Source organism: Capsicum annuum, chromosome 1 (assembly GCF_002878395.1).
Source record: "Capsicum annuum cultivar UCD-10X-F1 chromosome 1, UCD10Xv1.1, whole genome shotgun sequence".
Taxonomy (NCBI): domain Eukaryota; kingdom Viridiplantae; phylum Streptophyta; class Magnoliopsida; order Solanales; family Solanaceae; genus Capsicum; species Capsicum annuum.
The window spans coordinates 226293614-226310218 of NC_061111.1; the positions used below are offsets into that span (position 1 = coordinate 226293614).

At 38.0% G+C, this 16605-nt stretch overlaps 1 protein-coding gene across 6 annotated transcripts in view; it reads right to left on the minus strand.

Annotated features, from left to right (window-relative positions):
• Positions 1-491: 491 nt before the first annotated feature.
• Positions 492-16605, minus strand: part of LOC107847392 (protein LONG AFTER FAR-RED 3) — a 38606-nt gene continuing 22492 nt past the window's right edge. For 3 of the 6 annotated variants that reach the window (XM_016691602.2, XM_016691607.2, XM_047409221.1), the window contains 11 exons: positions 15384-15490; positions 15178-15301; positions 11624-11818; positions 6164-6249; positions 3283-3390; positions 2910-3005; positions 2724-2822; positions 2535-2609; positions 2126-2257; positions 1719-1834; positions 492-963 (listed from right to left, as the gene is read on the minus strand). In XM_016691602.2, the coding sequence (XP_016547088.1) occupies positions 765-963; positions 1719-1834; positions 2126-2257; positions 2535-2609; positions 2724-2822; positions 2910-3005; positions 3283-3390; positions 6164-6249; positions 11624-11818; positions 15178-15301; positions 15384-15490 (1337 nt within the window). In that variant the 3' untranslated portion in view covers positions 492-764. The remainder of the gene's footprint in view (positions 964-1718; positions 1835-2125; positions 2258-2534; positions 2610-2723; positions 2823-2909; positions 3006-3282; positions 3391-6163; positions 6250-11623; positions 11819-15177; positions 15302-15383; positions 15491-16605) is intronic. The other 3 variants (XM_047409219.1, XM_047409217.1, XM_016691617.2) reach the window with 2 other exon arrangements.

The following is a 16605-nucleotide window of genomic DNA, read 5'->3' on the forward strand; positions in this document are numbered from 1 at the left end:
TGGCTGGAAGAGTACTTCCATGCTTTCCGGGAATTATTGAGGAAGCTCTTTATACTGGAATTGCAAAGATCATTGAATGAATAGTTGAGGCAGAGTGCGAGAGAAAGCTCAGACAAGTTATCTTGTGATCTGGTCAAGTCGAAGCGAATCGATAAGCGGAACCGAAGAAGAGTTTTTTCAGCCCAAAAATTAAGAACCAATGGAATATCTATCCATCCATGAACATCAATTGTAACTGCATATACACTAAAGTGAGGTTGGTCCGTATACCTTGAAAGCAGTTCAATGGCAGGTTATGGAAGACATGAAAATGGATGAATGTGAACTAAACTAATTGATACTGATTGATAAACCTTAAAGAAACCTATAGGTTTATTTTAAAAAAGAAATAGATTGGAAATTTAAGTCATGTGGGAGAGTGAATGGAACGCTGCTTATTCAATGGAGGTGGATTAAAGTGATCTAAAACATTTAACCATGGAGACATCCAATAAAACTACAAACCGAAAATCTTGCATCACTTGCACTCATGATTATAGAAACATATATTAAGCAGAGGCTGAAAAAAGGAAAAGGAAAATCACATTCCAGTACATAAAAGCCACAAAATTTCACTAATAAAATTCACAAACACCTTTATAACAGCTTCAAGAATCGTAATGCGGCTGAAGTCAGCCAAGTTCAATTAGCATATCGCGCTTCTTGGCTGGCACAATGTTTTCCATTTTATGTAATCATTCTAAGCATAATTGTTGTTGCCTGTGCTATTCACGTTTAACATCGGGTTTTATGGAGTAAGCCATAGAACCACCAACATATGTTGCCTCAACATCAGCAGAAACTTCAGTTGCTAAGTCTTCCCATGAACTAGTTGACAATACCACAAAATCTGCATATTTTCCGGGAGACAATGATCCAACATATTTATCAAGAAAACATGCATGAGCAGCCGAGATGGTGTACCTGACAGATAAAAATAAGCCAGGATAGGTAACAGAATTTTAGAAAGCATGTTTTCGAAAGAAAAAAACAATTCACGGATATATTGAACCCCATGGTTACACTGACATAGTTCACCAGATAAAGATTGAAAAATTAAAAAGAGAAATATTGGAGAACAAGCCAGCGACATTTAGAAATGTTATTTTTGGTGGGAAAGAGAATTAATTGCAACTATTCTGTTTCTTTTCTTTTTTTGAGTTATCGGCTACTGGCTAGCTCTCATAGGTATCGAGTAACTCTGTCCACAAAGGTCTAGGAAGACGGGAAGAACCCACTTCATTGACAACTAGGACACACCCTTGGTTACAGAAAATGAATTGCACTTTGATTTCTAAGTAACAATTTAACACGACTCATCCAGCATGTGTAATTGACGCAACTGACTACTGTATCATCTATGAAGGTTCTTATCTTCTCACTGTGTACCTCTTATGAAATCAGACCAAGCTGTAACTAATTGTTAGCATTTCCAATGTCAAATTAAATTCAAACGGACCAGAGAGCTGAGCTAATAGCAGCAGATCAGTTAATCGACTATAATATTGATTTTTTCCCCCTGTTGACCACTTAAAGTGGCTTCTCGTGGGTCCTGCTCAAATGAGTTCCAGGCTCAACCAAAAATACCATAGATTTGCTACATAAAGAATTATCTCAATGCGCAGATAAGAGTGGACTGCTGAAATAACAAATGACTCAAACAGAACAACACCACTTACGCTTTTAATGCATCCTTGAGACACAAGCATTCTGATGGAATCCAAGCCTTTTCCCAATGGGGAGGTATTCTCTTCATCGATGTTCTTATGCTTTTCAATGGATTAATATCTACTACCTGAAAAGAGAACAGAATTTAACAAGAAATTAGAGGGTGTTTAGACGGGCTTATTTTTAAGTCTTTATTTTTAAGCACTTTTTTATTTTTGGAGGTGTTTGGCCCAGATACAAAGTGTTTTTAAGTACTTCACTTTAGGCTTAAAAAGTACACAAAAGAAAGCTAAAAGCCAAAAGTTGGTTGGCTTTTAGCTTTTAGCTTATAAGTCACTTTAAAAAAGCCAATCAAACACCCCCTTAGTACTGAGTTACTGACAGAAACATTAAGAGATGAAATCCAGAAATCACATACTGGCCAATCTGAGCCAAATGCCAATTGAGCATTGTTCGTCAGGAGTGACTTGAACAGATAAGCTCCTCTTTCTGCCCTTTCAGAACCAAGTTTCTTAGTTGCAGAATCAGCATCATCCAGTAAGTGATCTGGCTGTTCATGTAGATTTTGTTATATTATTTTATTCGAGGCATCTTGAAAACTTAGAAATTGATATGAATCGCCAATGCTGACGAAAATGGATAGTGATAGAGTTTGTTAGACCTGGCTTCTTGCATATATTTACATAGAGATTTGAATGTGAGTTTCTAAACACTTAACCACTGGAGTGCCTTTAAAGCACACACGCCATAATCCTCATTATTTATTATCTATATGAACATAATTAATCTCAATAGTGAAGAATGAGATACAACATCTGAAAAATAACCTGCACTGAAGCAATTAAAGATTGTTCACCAAAACGAGCTACTGTTCCTGGAGCCAAATGTTGAGCATGCTCAATCTGTGAAGTAGTAGTAATAATTAGAAGATTACTTGAAGATTCTACTCCTCAAAGGAATCACTGACCTCAAAAGAGTTCTAATTAATCTCTAATCTTTACAGCAATTAGGTATACCCTAAATCTTCTGTCTCTATTTCGTTTCTCCGACACCAGAGACGCATACATATCCAATACCAATTCATTAGCTCTGTCACCAATAGCATGGATGCTGACCTGAAATGTAAATTATAACCCGAAGAGCAGTGAATTTTGCAACTTCAAAAGAGATGAAATGGTAGATAAAAATGATGAGCTGAAGACCTGAAGGCCAGATTTATCTGAAGAAAGAGTCATGTTGTATAGACCATCCAGATCCACCACTTGCAGCCCGTAATTGTTTGGATCATCAGCATATGGCTAAGAGACATAACAGATATCAGAACACCAAATACAATGAAGCACACCCCCAACCACCCCGCCCCCACCCACCCACCTGAGGTTCGGGCCCTGTCACATTTAACTGCCCATGCAGAATGTATAACGGAATGTGTATTCAGAAAAATGCTTGTCAAAGACAAACAAGCAGGTCACCTAGGTCCACCAAGAAATAGAGAAGATAGAACCCTGAAGGAGAATTTAGAGAAATTTGTGTTATAGAGAGGCTCTTCCAAACCAGCAAGCATCTTATTCTTACCTCATGAAACAATGCACTGTTAGATCCTAAAGACCCATCAGCAAAAGCCTTGACACCACCCAAATATATCCATTGGCTCAGCACGCGGCCTGACTTGCTCATAAGATCCTGAATACCAGTACAAGATTTTAAAAATCAAGCTTAGTTAAAATGCATCTAAGGAGAAATGCAACATAATCCACTGAAAATTCGTATCAGCTAGAATAAGAATAACCATAGAATCTTACACAAAGGCCAACTCTATTCATGAGCTAGCTTTTGGGGCTGAGTTAAACCCAAATCCATTCCTAACACTATCAGAGCCAAACTTTGATAAACCCGTTGACAAGAAAACAGTCTTCCCTTAACTTATGTATTGATTTGGGTTTCTCACTCTCAACTCACTGGCTTCTCTCTTCTCTCTTAATGTTAGCCCATCAAGCCACTAATTTTGCTCCAACCCACGCAGTAGTCTGTTTAACCTACTCTCTTTTTCTCCAGGCTCACTCTTCGACCTATTGAGCCTACTCTCTCTACTCCAGGCTCACTCTTCAACCTATTGAGTCTACTCTTGCTGCTCCAGGACTACTGTTCATCTTGCTGTCTCTCTCTCTTTCTCTCTCTCTCTCTCCATCCACTCTCTTTTAAAAAAAGGGTGAAGAAAAAAGTAAGTTCAAAAGAAGAAGAAAAATTCCAGTCCACGTTTAAACCCTAGATCTTAGTTAGACATGCAAAAGGGTGTTAAAAGATACACTTGTCCCACAGCGGTTTCGTAAGAGCTTCTAAAGGGGCCTATGATGTTCTGGGTCACTCCACCCATGGCCTTAACATTTTGGCCCAGATGCTCAGATTCATTCTATATAATATCGGAGCCAGACTCGTAGCTATTCTTGGTTCACCAATGTTGGGCCTCATGTTAAATATCCACGCACCACATGCCCAACCCTAAACATGAAAGATGTTGAGTGCCCTAAATTGATTGAGAAAATGTGTTGTTTCCTTATACGGTCTAAGCAATTCTCACCTCATGAGCTAACTTTAAGGGTTGAACTAGTTCAAAGGTCCATTACAACGTATTTTTGTTGCATGCAAACTTTACCAATCATCTCCTAATGGGTGATTCAGCATCTATCGTATTTTTCTTAGGGGTGACAAATTATTAACTGCGTAAGATAAAATGATGTACATAGATAAAGATCTAGAGAATTGTTCTTTCTCGTTTGATAATGGTTATGAAGCAGAATGGTTGCAAATTGAAGTTTGGAACTAATAAAACAATAAGAAGAGCAAGATGATATAAGCTGACAACGAAAAAACATGAAATCCTGGATACACTATCCTTGTCATTGATCGAATATCTTAATCAGCAAGCCACAGGCAAAGTAGGGTAAAATGCCAAGTGTTGTGTGTGTAAGTGGAGTGGCAGATCCATTAAAACAGATATGGTATTGAGGTCAGTTTTTTTCAGCAGAAATTATTTTCAATGTCTTGGAAACTGCAACAACTGAGTGAGGCATTGATGAATCGACAAGAACTTATTTACACCTAGCTTGGTTGGATAATAGAGAAGAAAGAGGAAGTTCTAGTTCCTATCATAATTTCCCTCTCCAATGAATAAAGTGGAGGGCCAGCAATAGCTTCAGTCTCCTCACTTTTGCACCCAACCAATGAGGTGCAACTGATTAGATTTATCTTTAAACTAGAAAAATTAATATTGTCCTTGCTCATATCCGCTTCTGTTCACCCCTTATTACATGAACCATACACCGCATAAGACTGACGGTAAAATCGTGGGAACTTCAGAAGGAAAATTGGAAATTTATACAGCATCGTCAACCTATGTTGCTCGAACTCTTCAAAAGTGTAGCCGCACCCGTGTCGCATCCTCCAAAAATGCACTTCTTTGGAGGACCCGACACACATCCAGTGGCATGTTTGAAGAGTCCGAGCAACATAGTAGTAAACTATATGGCGTCACAGCAATGGATGGATTGCTCATAGAGATGAGCGTGAGTGCATCAGATGGAAATCAGAATATGCAGAACTATGATCAAGGGAGGAGCTTGTGCTTTAAAGTGTCATTGAAAAAAGGGTTTTCGATTGATTGTTAGTTGATAGCACCAAAACATTTCAATGGACTACCCCCTAATCCATTATCGACCAGAATACTTGACAAATAAATGTGGCAGACAAAATACTTGATAAATATATGTTGCAGCTTCATAAATGGACAGATGCAGGAAGTTCCTTGGCACACAGAAGAGAGAAGAAAGAAGTTTAGGGAGCAAAGGAGGATACAACATCAACAAGAACATACCCAGTATCGTCCCACAAAGTGGGTCTGGGAAGCAAAGAATGATAAAAGAATAAATAACAAAGGAATCAGTTATACTTCAGATAAGTAGAGCTCTCTAACCAATAATGGAAGTTAGTACGGGATGCCAAAGGGAAAGGCTGCATTTGGCACTAATTGTTTTATCCAGACTTACGATAACTATATGGTGCTATCTAAATCCCATCAATATGTTGAAACAAACCTGACATACTGTTCAAAATGGTGATAAATCTGACCTACTTTTAACAATCAAATTTTCACATACTAATCCTACAAGTGTGAAGGAGAGGTTGGGGAGGAATTTGCAAAGACAAATACGAAACTTTTGAACCTCAGAATTCGTTTTAATCAGAAGATCTGCACCTTTTCCACGTTCACTGACCAAGATAGGATGCAGAACAGTATGCAACATTAGTCTTCCCACTTCAGTTTTTAGTATGTTCTTAAATCAATTTTACATATTCTGAAGGGTAGCACAGGAGTTCATGTTGACTGGTTTGTCAAAAGATCAGATCTACATATGCAAGGAAAAACTCTAAAAGTAAAGCATTGTTAATCATGACATACCACTAACCGCGGCCAAGTCTCCATTGGAAAGAATAAGCAAACTCTGGTCATCATATTTCCTGATAGATCTGCCCATTTATATACATCTGCAATTATAAGGGAAGCATTGACTAAGCTAATGATTACTTAAATGTTCCACCAGTAGATAGAAGAATAACAAAATGAGCATGAAAAATAGAGAGCTAGATGTTCAGTGTTTAGCGTTCAACCACCCAGCCCCGAACCATTCTTTGTGGCCTCTCATTCTCAGCTCACAGCCTGCTTTCAGACTCCCTTTCCCCTCCAAGAACTGGATGCAGTCTCTGATTATTTTTTTGGAGGAATCCCAACTCTCAAGTTCCACCAAAAGAATGAGAAAGCAAAAGACCGGGGGGTTTTGAAATTGGAATAGATTAGATGTCATTGCAGTTTTACCTTAGACCTCAACTAATCTGCATGTTAACAGAAACATTATCTTTCCTTGATTTCTTCTCTGATATGTGATAAAATTTTCAATAACTGATTTGGTTCCCACGCTTCTTTCATCATCTTAGTTATATCTTGCAAAAAACTAAATATTAATCACGGCATACACTGCTAAATCTTACAGGAAATTTCCATGGGTCAAGTTTCAATGCTGTGGCCTACAGATGCTTAACATCAAATTTGTCCCCTAATACCCGCCCCTGCTGGATTATGGAGCAATTCCTTCAAAAATTTGGTCCGTAGTGAAAGAGAAGTAAAAGAAACTGTTAGAATATCAGTAGGAATAGGAATTGTATATAAAATTCTACTTGGAAAAGGATTATAATGGAATGTCTATAAATAGGGACTGGATGTAATTATGCAAACACACAATTTTCAATAATATTTTTTTCTCCATTAGTTCTCACATGGTATCAGAGAGTTGGTGAGAAACATCAGAAAAGACAACTCAGTCACCGTGCGTCAATTCCGGTGACTAATTTGTGTCATATTTTATTTTGTGGGTTGTGTGAAAAATACAACACCACCAAGAGGATCGGAAAGATCAGGCGACAAAAACCCGACCAAAACTGCCGGAAAAGTACCTGCCACGCGCCCCCCCACGCGCCAGCTGAAATCCTAAAATTCCGGTGAGATCTTCATCACGTGCCGGCGCGTGAGCCCATCTCCGGTCGAATTTTTGAGTTGTTCTTTTTTCCATTGGGTTCGTCGATCTATTCTGACTCCGACCACTTACTCTTTTCCAGATTCGGCCGAGTATTTTGAGATTCCGATCGACGGAACCTAAATTCCGACGACTTCATATTTTTGGTAACTACTTTCAGACATTCAGTAACTGTCTCTTGGGGTTTTCAAGTCAAATTCCCAAGATGACTTTTGGGCATGATATTTTTGGCTCCAAAAATACTGGAATTGGAAGTTCAAGTCCTATGATCACTTCTGAACCTTTAATGGGAAGTTCAAATTATTTAGTCTGGGCTTCCTCGATTGAGTTGTGGCGCAAAGGTCAAGGTGTCCAAGATCACTTAAAGAACAAGGCTAGTGTGGTAGATGAAAAGGCAAAATCTAGCGCGGAAGATGCGAAAGCTAAAGAATAATGGGAGAAAGTTAGCACCAAACCAAACTAAGAATGGTGGGTTTTTTTTCAAACGCCAAACCAACCAAACCAAACCATAAGTCGATTTTTTTTTCTCAGTTTGGTTTGTACACCCTTACTAATGACATATCTCGTTTTTATGATGTGATATCTCGAATGACCAACTTGAAGAAACAAGAGTCCAATATGTCTACTTATTTAGGACAAGTACAAGCAGTCATAGAAGAATTTGATACATTGATGTCCATCACTACGGATGTGGAAAAATAGCAAGAGCACAGACAAATGTTGTTTTTAGTTCTTACACTTGCTGGACTTTCTACTGACCATGATGCTGTACGTGATCAAATTTTAGCTAGTCCTACGGTTCTTACAATTGATGAGTTATTCTCTCGTCTGCTTCGTCTTGCCGCGCCTCTCAGTCACAAAGTAATTTCATCACCCACTGTTGACTCATCTATTCTTGCATCTCAAACTGTAGAAAAATGAACATATCAGCCTATGGAAAATCAGCGAAGAGGAGGTCGTTCTGGAAAATCTCGATCGAAGTGTAGTTATTGTCATAAAGTTGGACACACTCAGGATATATATCATAGTTTGCATGGTCCACCACCCAGTTATGATCCTATTGTTGTAAAGGAATACAATGAGTTCCTTCGTAATCGAGCAAGTAAGCAGATATCTCCACAGCCTAATCGACCATCCAATAATGCTCATATTGCCCAAACAGAATATGATGAGTTCCTTCAGTATCGAGCAAGTAAGCAGACATCTCCACAAGTAGCCTCGGTTGTCCGGCCTGATGCTTCTGTTGTTGGTAATATTTTTGCTTGTGTTTCACAGTCTAGTACTCTTGGATCATGGGTTGTGGACTCAAGTGCTTCTGATCATATTTCTGGAAACGAGTTACTTTTGTCTGATATTGTTTATTCATAATCTCTTCCTGCTATTACTTTAGCCAATGGGATCCGAACAAAACCAAAAGGAGTTGGACAAGCCAAACCCCTGTCTCCTGTCACTCTAGATTTTGTTCTTTATGTCCCTGGTTGTCCTTTTAATATTGCATCTGTTAGTCGTTTGACACGTGCCCTTCAATGTAGCATAACCATTTTTGATGATTCTTTTCTAATGCAGGACCTCATTACGGGACAAACAATTGGCACAGGACATGAATCACAAGCCTTTACCATCTTACCTCTTCAAATTCCTTCACAGCATGCTCCATTACAAATCCTCCAGACCTAATTCACAAACGTTTGGGACATCCGAGTCTATCCAAGCTACAAAAAATGGTGCCTAGTTTGTCTAGTTTATCCACATTAGATTGTGAGTCATGTCAACTTGGGAAACACACCTGTGCTACCTTTTCACGTAGTATTGAGAGTCGTTCAGAGTTTATTTTTTCATTAGTTCATTCTGATGTTTGGGGTCCAAGTAGAGTCAATTCACTAAGTTTTCATTATTTTGTTAGTTTCATTGATGACTTTTCAAGATGTACTTGGGTTTTCTTAATGAAAGATCGTTCTGAGATATTTTCGATATTCAAAAATTTTTGTGCTGAAATACAAACTCAATTTGGTGTTTCTATTCGTACTTTTCATAGTGATAATGCCTTAGAATACTTATCCTCTCAGTTTCAGGAGTTCCCATCAAGGAATTATTCACCAGACATCTTGTCCATACACCCCTCAGCAAAACGGTATAGCAGAAAGGAAGAATAGACACCTTCTTGAGACTGCTCGCACTCTTCTCATTGAATTCCATGTACCGCTGCATTTTTTGGGAGATACAGTCCTTGCATCTTACTATCTAATTAATAAAATGTCATCATCTTCCATTCATAATCAGGTTCCGCATTCAATATTGTTTCCACAGTCACCTCTCTACTTTATCCCCCCTCGTGTCTTTGGAAGCACATGCTTTGTTTATAACTTAGCCTCTAGAAAAGATAAATTAGCCCCTCGTGCTCTCAAGTGTGTTTCTTGGTTACTCTCGAGTTCAAAAAGGGTATCATTGTTATTCACTGGATCTTCGTCGCTACCTTATCTGCACGTTTTTTGAATCTCAACCTTACTATACATCTTCTGAGGTCTTGCCCGTATCTCCAGATTTACCTGTACCAACCTTTGAGGAATCGATGATTGCTTCTACAACTCCAGCTGCAGCGCCACCACTTACTTCTACATCTACAGCGGCAGTGCCACCACTTCTGACTTATCATCGTCGTTCACGTCCAACATTACTCCTAGATGATTTATGTCATGCGTCGGACACTGCTCCTACTACGGATTTGCTTCCTCCTAGCCAATCAGTTGCACCTCAAAAAGGTATGCGTTCCACTCGTAATACTCATCCACATTATACTTTCTTGAGTTATTATTGTCGATCATCACCCCATTATGCTTTTGTATCATCTTTGTCCTCTGTTTCCATCCCTAAGACTATAAGTGAAGCACTATCTCATTCAGGATGGAAGCAGGCTACAATAGATGAGATGTCTGCTTTCCATACGAGTGGTACTTGGGAGCTTGTTTCCCTCTCTGCAGGTAAATCCACTGTTGGTTGCTGTGGGTTTATGCAATCAAAGTTGGTCCAGACGGTCCAGGTTGATCGGCTTAAGGCTCGCCTTGTTGCCAGAGGATACACACAAATATTTGGGTTTGATTATAGTGACACTTTCTCTCCCGTGGCTAAAATAGCATCTGTCCGTCTTTTCTTATCTATTGTTGTTGTTCGTCATTGGCCTCTTTATCAGTTGGACATTAAGAATGTTTTTCTGCACGGTGATCTTGAGAAAGAAGTCTATATGGAGCCACTCAGTGATCCTGAAAGGTATAGGTGGTTGGTTGGAAAGTTAAATTATCTCACAGTGACTAGACCTGACACATCCTTTTCTGTAAGTGTTGTAAGTCAGTTTATGACTTCCCCCTATGATAGTCATTGGAATGCAGTTATTCGTATTCTACGATATATAAAGTCAGCTCCAGGTAAAGGACTACTCTTCGAGGATCGAGGTCATGACCATATCACTGGATATACAGATGTTAATTGGGCAGGATCACCCTCTGATAAGATGCTCTACATTCGGATATTGTGTTTTAGCAGGAGGTAATTTGGTGTCCTGAAAGAGCAAGAAACAGAGTATGGTAGCTCGATCTAGTGCAGAAGCAGAATATCGAGCAATGGTTGTAGCAACCTTTGAGCTAGTTTGGATCAAACAACTGTTGAGAGAACTAAAATTTGCAGAAACCGGTAAGATGGAACTTATGTGTGATAATCAAGCAACCCTTCATATCACATCAAATCCAGTGTTTCATGAGAGGGATAAACATATAGAAATTGATTGTCACTTTGTCAGAGAAAAAAATACTCTCAGGAGATATTGTTACAAAGTTTGTAAAGTCGAGTGATCAACTTGTTGATATCTTCACGAAGTCCCTCACCGGTCCTCGTATTAATTACATTTGTAACAAGCTAGGTACATAGGATTTGTATGCACCAGCTTGAGAGGGAGTGATAGAATATGAGTAGGAATAGGAATTATAATAAAATCCTTCTCGGAAAAGGATTATAATGTAGTGTCTTTAAATAGGGACTGGATGTTATTATGTAAACACACAATTTTCAATAATTATTTTTTCTCCATTAGTCCTCACAAAAACTTTAGCTGTTAAGCTTCATTTTTTACAGGTTCAATGGGACCAACTTATATATCCTAGTTGAAAAGCTAGAAAGCTAGTCAATTTTCTTATCTCATCTCTGAGCAAGTACTTTATCTTTAAAATGTTTAAAAGTTCCAGTATTGCAATTCCCTTCTTCTAAAGTAACCATGCCATAGTATTCCTAAAAAGAAAAATAAAGTGATTTTATTCCATCTTATTTCTTGTCAGAACTGAAACCTGAAAAGTCCTGCCATGGGTACTCAGGTAAAGACCCTGGAAAGTATCTGCCAAAGTCCACAACTGTTGTCACACCCCTCTTTAATGCATGATCGCTGGCTCTTAACAGAGCTTCCCTCCTTTCATCAACTGAAGCATCTGGGATGTGGGGAAGGACAAGCTTCATAGCAGAATCGATCAACAGACCAGTAGGTTCTGCATTAAAAAACCCAAAGAAAGTAAGGATCTTCTCTAAACTTGCTCGAGGATGAAAAATTTTAGCAACTTCATTGAAGTTGGTGCATTTGATCTGGGTTAAAAAAAAATCTGTTTTTATAAGGCAGTCAATTGGGTACTTCATTGATTCCAGACTGTTAATCATAATTGTGACACGTGTTTTCACTACTACATTTTAGTATGATTTAAAAGATAAAGCCATACATGTATGCATAACTGAACAACTTTCACAATAAAAAATCGAAAAAGATTGTAGGCATGCTTCAGAAATATTAAAAATCACATTACATTGTGTTGAGCTGCAGAGCAGACACTTCGCTCAATACTAATGCAAAGGCATTGACTATTTTAACCCAACACAGAAACATCAAAAAGTACATAGATCCATGTCATTGGGTGCTTAAATGATGAACGATACTTGAGGCGATATAAGGTTTGCATAGTAATAGGTCACTTATTTCCTGACCCACATGAACCCAAAGCTTAGTAAACTATATAAGAAACTTACTGTGGCACGAAAAACATGACCTAGGTGCATTGAAGCTAAACCATGACACTTCCATGAAATTGGTGATTAACAAAAGACGCCAAACTACTGACGAATTATACCCCCGACAATACTGCTACAGGGTATAAGATGTCCTGAGTGCATTTAATTATTTCCATTGCAAAAAATTTTAAGAGGAGTGTAAATGCAATTTTTATTGCACTTATAATGAAGAAGAATGGGAAACTTAACATCCTTTAGACCTACAAGTTAATTGGAAAACATCTACAAGATTTTCACAAAATGCTTTCATTTGGACTTACGAAGGCCATAGATGCCATGACGGCAATATCCCGAAATGCTAATTGTGAAAGGAAGACAGATTTTAGATGCAAGTTAAATTGCAAATCTGTTAATGCACTCCAAGACAAAAAGTGAAGAAGCAAGTATACTGTGCAAATTGAATCTGGGAAAAGCAGTGACTATTTAAGGGTTCGGAGAGTGGACACACTAGATAAATTTAGGAAAATTATTGTCGAATTCTTAGACCTAGTTCAAGAACTCCATAGGTTTCTTCGAAAGTTCAAAGGGTCTACAAAAAGGTGATCCTACATCCACATGATGTTCAATATGGTCATGGAAGAACCTAAAAAATACTCCCTCCATTCCAATTTATGTGGCACGCTTTTCTTTTTAGTCAGTCCCAAAAAGAATGTCATCTTTCTCTAATTAGAAACAACTTAACTTTAAAATTCTCCGTTTACCCTTAATGAAATGATTTACAGCCACACAAATGTCTAAGGTTTGTTTTAGACTACAAATTTCAAAAGTCTTCCTTTCTTTCTTAAACTTTGTGCCTAGTCAAATGGTGTCACATAAATTGGGACGGGAGGAGTAATACAATAGAGCAACTGTTGGAGGCTGCTTGAAGGGATTCACATTTCACACTATCAAATAAAGGAAAGATGGGGTAGTGATTAGCTCCAACACTTGAAGAAACTGCTATGTTTTTAGACAGTTTTGAGCCTGAAAATAAATCTGAAGAAGGGAAAGATCATTCCAATGGTGACATACAGAACATCGAACATTTAGCAAGGTCAGGGCTGTAAGGTTGGCTCTTTTTCGGAGTCTTAACTCACCTATCGAATCTAGTGACGAGAGAGTGAGAAGAGAATAGCAAGGTGACAGAAAAAGATCCAACGGAAGGGGAAAGACAGCACTAGTAGAGCGAGCATAGACTAAGAGCACTCTATCCAGTCTACAGACATACCACGCATCTTTAGTATCTGCACTTGGACTTGTTGCCAAAATATCAGAAAAACTGTAGACAAACCTTTTATGGGATACCATCTAGTGAATTGGAAAATAGCAATATCATGTGTAAAAGTTATGGATTAGGATTAAGGACTTGATGGTTGACTTCTAGAGCTCCCAGGGAAAATGCATTTAGAGGTTTTGGCAAGGGGTGTCCTGTGTTGTAGAGTACAGTCATTATCGACAAGTATAGAGTTCAAGTAGATAGTTGGACTAACCAGGTTATGTTGCCGCACAATGCAACTCTTTGGAGGAAGACAATAAAAGTGCTTGGATTTTAGTTTTATAGACCATGGAACTAGAATAGTTTCTAAGTTCATCTCCAATATCCTGCTCAGTAGACACCAGCATTAGCCCAGTTTTGCGGACAACAAAGGTGGAATTTATAGGACCTGAATTTTAGGAGAAACCTGCAAGATTAGAGCTGGAAAAGCTCAACAGATTTTTTGGTTTACTATGCCCGCAAACGAATATCATTTATGGATAAAGAAGGAAAAAAAATAGAGGAATGGATCACCACATTTAAGTCCTTCTATGTCATAATCCTAAAAGGAGGGATCGGGAATCCCCACACTCTTCAATAAGGGTTCTTAAGACACCGAGGTAAGTGCTTAATTCACTTTAACAGAGGCAATGAAGCGACCCTAACAGAACAGAAATTTTGAGAAGGATAATCTACATCAGATGGTGCTTTATGTCAACAAAGAGAAAGAGGATATCAATCATTGATCGTTTCGCTGCTCCATTACATACTGGCTATACTATATCTTGTGGAAAATGTTTGGAATTGAGTAGCTGCTGCCAAAACTGTGAAAAGAAGGTCAAGGAAAGTAGCTCGCTTGTACTCATGTGGACCCATAGAATGAGGATAGAGGAAAACAAGAGCTTCTAAAGGAGTTGAAAATACCTTTTATACACATTAGTTGAAAATTTTTCTTCTTAATGAAGTGCAAATATGACATTCCAATCACTATTGATGATTGAATGATCTTTATAGAAATTCATACTCTTAGGTAGGATTCTACACTTCTGTAAATATATTATACAGAGTTCCCATCAGTTGAATAAACTATTATCTTCATTAAAAATGATTACAGACTCAAACACCCTTTCAAACTGTTTCGCATGGTTAGCAGAAAAAAGAAAGAAATCATTTTGATGAATTATAAAACATAAAAAACATAGACAAGGCAACATCTACAAATTCCAGTAGCACACAATGATCCGAATGCAGTAGAAAATTTTCATTTATTTTGAGGAATCAAGTCATCAACAGTAATCGAACTCCAAAGGTCTCCTAAATAAAAGTACTTATATATAGCAATGGGATTAAAATTTAGGTATGCTTCGAAAAAAAAGTGAGCCATATTGGTAAATGCTTATAGCTGGAACCTTTAGGTGAACTGAAAAAAGTCTAGGTTCAAGTGAGATCATAATTTCATTGACCTACCTAATGGCTGTTAGCAAGTGGCCGTTTTAAGATCTGTATTGCTGAACAAAGAAACTCGGCGATATATAAAAAGAAGAACCGAATTACCCCTGTCATTGTTTCTAACAATAGCTCCACCATTTGGATTCTCATTGATACGTGAAATTCCAGCAAGTGTTAGAGCCAATGTATTAGCTAAGCCCATATGACCATCCATCCTTGTTAACCAGACCTGCATGTGAAATGCCAAATCTTAACAAGAGACCGATGTAACTTCTAAAACGAAAGAATGAAATTTCATGAAAATGTCTTACAGGGTTATGAGGAGTAATACTATCAATCCACGATGCCATTGGTAAATCACCTCCCCAAATATCATTATTCCAACCACCACCCAGTAACCAAGAACCGTGTTTCACATCTATTAGAATTTCCAAAGAAAGACATCATAGAATTGATACTAGTTAGGTTAGTGTCAATTTAAGACAGACAACAACAACCACCCAGTTTTCCCAGTGTAATCCCATAAAGTAGGGGCATTTAAGACAGTCAATAGTATAGATAGGCACAATACATACACATGCCCTTTAACTTGCTTCATATCACATCTATGACCTCCAACTTTGGGTGTGCACAAGTAGGCACTTAAAGTTGTATAAAGTTGAACAAGTAGACACATATGTCCTTTGTGGCATCCTACGTGGCCTATTCTTGTCCTACATGACATCCTAGGTGTATTATGCCACATAGGACGTATGTGTATAGTTGTTCAACTTTATACAAGTTTAAGGGCCTACTTGTGCACACCCAAAGTTAGAGGTCATAGATGTAATTTGAGGTCAAGTTAAAGGGCACGTCTATGTATTATGCCGTATAGATATTTATCATTCATTTTCTTTAGACAAAATCTTCAATGGACTTTCAGTATTGGGCCTCCTCATCTTCTAAGTGCATACTTTTCTTTCTTAGCATATGTCACACTTGATCGACTTATCTTTCACTGATGAAAATAAAAGGAGAAAACTTAAAAGGCATTTTAGTTAACGATTTCAAATAATTCAAAAAGTTTGCTACTCTCAAAAAAGCTAGAGAGGGACGAGATAATCTCAAAGAAAGAATAACAAATATGTTAGTTGCATTAAAAAAATAGTTCATTCGTAGTTGATAGGCAAAATAACAATAATTAGCATTGCCAAAATTTATAGCAAGCTAAATAGGGTATATCACGTGACATTTGCTCCTTATACATAACCTTTATCCAAAGTCACGACAAATTTCAAACTAAATTTACTATGTAAAAGAATGAGTTGGTTTATGTTTCAGATGCAAATACTTTTTCGTTTGATAACCGTGGTATCCGAACCAGCTTGCGCGCACCTCGACTAATTCCACGGCCACCAACAACAGGTACCAGGTAACTCTGTCCATCAAGGCAAGAACAGATGAGAATAAATCACCTAGTGTTTGTCTCTGTCGGGAATTAAACCTGAAGACCTCATGGTGCTATTCAGATGCAAATACTTTTGTCAGTGTATG